The 6,352-nt window shown below is 40.5% G+C and overlaps 1 protein-coding gene across 1 annotated transcript in view; it reads left to right on the top strand.

The window, feature by feature from the left end:
• The window catches only part of LOC107716866 (protein inscuteable homolog), a 72,643-nt gene extending 71,048 nt beyond the window's left edge, over positions 1-1,595 (top strand). Inside the window, exon 13 of the mRNA XM_016523475.1 lies at positions 1,075-1,595. Coding sequence (XP_016378961.1) covers positions 1,075-1,203 — 129 coding nt within the window. The 3' untranslated portion in view covers positions 1,204-1,595. The remainder of the gene's footprint in view (positions 1-1,074) is intronic.
• Positions 1,596-6,352: the final 4,757 nt, after the last annotated feature.

The following is a 6,352-nucleotide window of genomic DNA, read 5'->3' as shown; positions in this document are numbered from 1 at the left end:
AGTGAACGCAGATTGCCCCCTCGAGGACATCGCGTGCGTGCTCTTCGCCCAAACAAACAATGCATAGATCGTGTGTGACATCAGGTGTCAAATAACGACGACACAGATGACGCGCATCGCCTCGATGTTGGCATAACTCGTATGCTGGAATCGATGGATGCGTGAGGAAAACGGCCTAGATAACACTCATCGAGACGACCTCCCGACGTCACTTTCTTGGCCCGCTTCCACGGCAAGGCTTGACTCAAGGCAAGGCGCGATCCATAACTTCCAAAAGCTCATCATACGCAGGGCAGGAGGATTGGGAAGGCTCAGCGCCTCAGCTTCTTCGCCCTCCTCAGACATCTCCTGCTCTTCCTGGGCCGAACCCAGCAGAGCACTGGCCCCTGGATCAGACAATGTTAATGAAATAACATCATCCTCCATCGGCTCACTCTCGTCCACAGTCGACGAGCGTGAGAGGGAAATCCCCTCCTTTAAACTCATCGACCAGATCCACCTGCGATCCCCACGAGCTCATTCTCCTTCGTGCATCAGCAGCGGCGGGTCCTGAACCGCGGGAAGCAGATGGCTGCCCCTCTTTCCTCAAAAAGAGAGACAAACGAGAGCAGAGCTTTTTCATTAGAAAACGAGGAATATAGATCGCTCTTACCACGGAAATGCACGCTTCAAACAAAACGGTCAGTGAAGACGAAGAAGAGAATGACGTATTCTCCCGGCGCCTATTTATACTATAGTCGCACCGGTAGTGACGTCATGGGCTGTCTCCGGCCAACGTGTTGTTGGTGTTTTTTGAATGTATGCTTCAGACACAAGTCACGACGAGGCGTTCCCCATAGCGACCCCTAGAGGACGCAGTTCGAAGTTCCCTTGAAAGAGAAATAAGGTTTAAACAAACTTCTGTAAGTTCAATTTTAAAGATTTTGAAATGTTGGAGGACTTTCTTAGTTGGTCCCAAAATATTAACATAACCATACACCATAAAATCATATGAAAATAGTGCACTTTCTTTTTGAGCACATTTGTAGAATATGTGTTGTACATTCATTATTATATCATTTGTACCATTAACAGGCTGCTTTGAGGAGGCTTGCGGCTGAATGTCCGGAGAGTATTGGGCCCAATGACCATCAACAGCTGATTAAGCCCAGACTCGTGGACTCTTTCCTCTTGTGCTCCAACATGGAGGAAAGCTTTGTCTGAGAGGCTCTCTGAATTAAAATGGGGAATAAAAAAAAAAAATGTTGTGCAATTTTTACAATATTTATTTGTTGCCAACACAAACTACCTTGGCTGATCTGTATGTTTTTGCATACAACTTCCAGCCATCTGGTAGAAATATAACATGAATCATGCATGACAGAAATTTTAAAAAGGCCTGAGCATTAATTATATCTGTCAGGGATTTAGAAAAACATAGTACAGAAGTATCAACAAAATTAAAACTCATATTCAGCTGCAATTGTGCTTGAAGAACCAAACATTTTAAATGTATCGGTGTAAATTTCATATTCATATGAATGTAAATGGATGTTTGATACCACACCTAGGTTCAGCCTATATAATGCTGAAAACTATTCAAGTAATGTAGCAAAAGCAGGTCTTGAATAAAGCAAAACTATTGAATCTGGGTCTGTTAATTCTGTCCATCTATGATTCTTATTGGAGATATTAATATTCATACTGTTGTGCGCGCTTGCAGCAATGTAGCACATTAGCAATCAGATAACAACCTTAAAAAGAGCATTTCCGACATCTACTGGAGGTTATGGATCAGAGACTTATCTTCCTTAATTCCTTACTCCTGTCACGAACACAGGCTAGGAGACACAGAGGTAACTGGTCAAACAAGGGTTTTATTGACAGACTACGGAGTGAACCAGGAGGTGATGAGAGTGACTGGGTTCAGTGGGCTTAGCTTGAAGTGCCAGAGCTTGGTTTTCTTGCAGGAATCACATGGAGCGGTGGAGAAACTGGAACGTCTGTGGCAAGGAAACATACAGGTTAGTTACAAAGAGAGTCAGGCTAGGTTCAAGGTAATGAACGGAAGACCGGACGTTAATCTTGTGTGAGGTGAGCACTGATAAAGGGGAGCTTGATTAGCTGCAGCAGGTGCGGGGAATTAGAATGCAGGTGATTGTGATCTTGTGAACGTCGGTGCTGATGACTGAAGTGACTGTGGTTGAGAACAGGTGTGAGCCGGGGAGGATTGTGGGACATGGAGTCCAGAGCTGGTGACTGGTGACAGAAACTCCCTGACAACTCCCCAGACATATCAGAACTCAGACTTTCGATGTTGCTGCGTGTTCAGCTGCTCCATTTCCAGCCCAAGTCCCTCACAGCCCAGAGAATAATAATAATAATAATAGCCTATCTATATCCGATTAATTAAATGAGTTATGTTTAGAAATTGTATTAATAAACTAACCCCTAGCTTCTACAGGGTCCAAAAGCATCTGAATTGTTACTTGTTGATTAGCTTTCTTCTTAAAGGGGTCATATGATGCTGCTAAAAAAAACATAATTTTATGTATTTGGTGTAATGCAATGTGTTTATGCGGTTTAAGGTTCAAGGTTTTGTGCAAGAGCAAAGGAAATCCACGTGCGAGATTCGCGCTCGCGCATTATATTTATGTGCTTTCGCGCTACAATGCTCTCGACATTTGTCATTAAAATAACGCCATAATCTGAATATTTGGGTTAAACTGTTCTGGAACAGTGTTGTAAATACAAGTTAACCACTGATTTCTAGTCGTGTCCTCTTTTGGAAGGCCAAACAAAGTAGTTTCGTGGCTACGCGGCCGGCGGATTCGACAAAGGAGCATCCGGCGGGCTTGCGGCAACCACATGTGACGACCCCGGGCTGGACTCCGCTTCGTCCACGGTGAAAGCCGATCCGGCGATCCACAGCGCGAAGTTGATGTATTTCCTCAGCGACCCGCACGGATCAGCTCCAGGCATGATGAAGCGGATATCGTCCTCGTTTGGAAGGCCAAACAAAGTAGTTTCGCTTTCACAACAAAACACACAGCGTCTTCACGACATGGCGACAACAATACTACAGCGAGAATAAAAGTTATGCCTTCTTTCTTTTCTAATTCATTCCCTGACACTCCGGTATGTGCTGGCACCCACAAAAATCAGAAAATTATTATCTTAATCTTATTTATCTGTTGCACCATATATAATATCTGAAAGATCTCCAAAACAATATCTTGTCTGGAATCTGACTTTTTTGCTTCCAGGCATAACAAAGCTGAACTTGAATCCGAGCATATTAGAGTTTTGTATAATCCCATTTCACTAATTTTATTAATTACTATCATAATTGCTAATAATTCTCCTGTAAACACTGAAACATTATCTTATATTCTTTTCCCTCCAGCCACTTCCAACCTTGGGATGATGCACACTACCCCCACCTGACCATTCTGTGGATCTTTAGACACATCTGTGAAAACCTGTATATAATGTTCATACTTACTCCCAATATATTCTTTTGTCATCTCTGCTTCTAACATCCTCTGGTCTTTATCTTGTCTTGTTTCCAGTAAGAATAGGTTTATGCTTGGATGTGGTAAAATCCATAATGGTGTAGTTGGTAATATTACTGCTGGGATAACACTGTACTCATTCAATTTCATATCCCGCACTAAATCCTTAATGATCCAACAAAAACTATTGACTTTCCTTTTCCCCAACATGTCTCAAGTATACCTTTTGTTGGGCGACTTTTGACCTTTTAAATTCGCCCAGTATGTCAATATCAGTTGCTTCCTTAAGTGAACAGGCATCTCCCCATCTCCACCTGTTTCAGATTCTTTCTGATTTGAGTGATGCACTTATCTGTCAAGCTAGCTAATGATGTTTAATGCGTGAATCATAGGCGGAGGGTGAACCAACTCCAGGGTAAGGCTAAAAGCAACCAAATGTATTAAACATCGTAAACCCGTCTTTTTAGGCAAGAACCAGACATGGGTGTCATGTAGGCTAATAAAATATGTTTAATTGGACTGAATTTGTATTTAACGTGATTGCAATAAAATAAAAAAACATTAGAAATTGATAATTATATATTTTATTTCCTTGTTTATTCAAACAGCGAATAAATTATAGGTATATAGAAAGTGGCATCACTAACTTTGATCTATCGCGAGTTTAAGCACTCTCACAAAAAAAAAAAACTATCATTATAATCACTGAAGCTGTATACACTGTGAATCTCTTTCTTGCATTGTACTCGCACGCACTCAAAACTGAGTTTCAGCGATAACTCATCTGAACGCCTCTGATTGGCCATTGCATTCCTAAGCTCAGTAGAATTGTGTGTGATTGGTTACAATGCGCAACACTTTAAAAATGCCTAAAATGAAATACAGTGCAACATGAGCAGATCTTAATTTAATGCCACAATCGACACTGTCTATTCATTTTCACTTTGTTAGCAACAGACGTAATAGGTTTCATTTGTTTGTGCAGGGGCATTTTTGTCCAATTTAGTGGCATTTTTGCCCCAAGTCCCTATGGCCAGGACACGCTCCGCCTATGGTGTGAATTCTTGATAAAATGCAGTTATATTATGGGCTGTTGGCATTGTGCTCGTGATGGAGCGGTAGTGGAGCGCTCTCAGAGTGAGTGAAAACCATGACGCTCCGACTTAAAAAAAAATCCACTCCTCGCTCCGCTCACATACTCTGGTCGGAATAACATGGCATTTTTTTTTCCCGTTTCATCATACCTGATTAATGATTGTAAAGTGTGTTTGATGTGTTTTGATGAAACATCTGTGATGTAGTGTAAATCACAACACCCCGTGCTATGGGCATTGTCAAATCTTATTATTATATATTTTTTTACACTACTATTCGTAGCTTCCGCTTTTCCAAAACGAAAGTGTGATTACAAATATCAACAACGGTTTCCAGAAATCGCTTATTGCACCTTTAAGCACACGTTAAAGCCACTGCACTCTCAATGCTCTGCCTAAGAGTGAAACATTTTAAGTTTTTAGGGTTGTGGTTTGATGAAAGAATTACATGGGCGATGCATATCCAGAAAAAACTGGACAAATGTAAGAAAGTAATAAATATAATGAGGTGTTTAGTTGGCAGTGAATGGGGGGCAGATAGGATGGCATTAAAGGCCATATATAGTGGGTTGATTAGATCTGTATTAGATTATGGATGTGTGGTGTATGGATCAACACCAGAAACATCTCTTAGAAAGTTAGACAATATACAGCATTAGGTATTGAGACTACGTACAGGAGCTATAAAAACATACACCAATTACAGCACTACAGGTAGAAATGTCATTAGAAATGAGAAGGATACAGGGGGGCAGATAGGATGGCATTAAAGGCCATGTATAGTGGATTGGTTAGATCTGTGTTAGATTATGGTTGTGTGGTGTATGGATCAGCAGCAGAAACATCTCTTAGAAAGTTAGACAATATACAGCATTAGGTATTGAGACTACGTACAGGAGCTATAAAAACATACACCAATTACAGCACTACAGGTAGAAATGTCATTAGAAATGAGAAGGGTACAGTTATCAGTGAATTATTGGGTTAATTTACAAGGCCATAGTCAAGAGCATCCAACACTAGATACTTTAAAGCCCTGTTGGGAAAAAGAGAGGAGGAAAACAAAAAGCTTTGGATGGACAGTGATACTACGGTGACGCATTGCTGCCACACACATATTTTTTCCCCTCTCAATTATGTTGTAATAACGAGATATGTCGTTTTAACGACATCTTTTCTCGTTAAAACTACATATTTTCTCGTAATAACGAGATGTTTTCTCGTTAAAACAATATATTTTCTCGTAATAACAAGATACAGAAAGCAACAGAACTTAAAGTTAATCAGTTAAATGTTAGTCCAACTGTACTAGCCTACCTGTAATAAAACCTTGGTTACTTCCAGACGCTACAGTGGATTTTAAAAGAAAAATAAGGATAAGGCATGTAATTCATTTAACGTGCAGACGTAATGAGTACCACAGCTATGTTCAGATCTACACAGATGCATCAAAGAGTTTAGACAATAAGATAGGAGTAGCGTTTACTGTTCCAGAATTTCATTTATCAATAAAAGGATCAGTGATTAGTTATCTGTTTATACAGGGGAAATAATTGCAATATTGTTAGCAATACAGTGGATAGAGGAGATAAGACCTTTGAAATCAGTGGTTTGTTCAGATTCAAGTTCATCATTGGCTAGCTTAGTCACTCGGAAAGTAGACCAGACATTTGAACTGAAATAAAGCAAACATATACAGAATTCAAATGATGGGCATTACAGTGGTATTTTTATGGGCACCCGCACATAGGCCTATTGGTATAC

This window comes from Sinocyclocheilus rhinocerous, unplaced genomic scaffold (assembly GCF_001515625.1).
Source record: "Sinocyclocheilus rhinocerous isolate Xijiao unplaced genomic scaffold, SAMN03320098_v1.1 scaffold2435, whole genome shotgun sequence".
NCBI classification, from domain to species: domain Eukaryota; kingdom Metazoa; phylum Chordata; class Actinopteri; order Cypriniformes; family Cyprinidae; genus Sinocyclocheilus; species Sinocyclocheilus rhinocerous.
The sequence above is the reverse complement of the archived record's forward strand: the minus strand, read 5'-3'. Positions and strand labels throughout refer to the sequence as shown.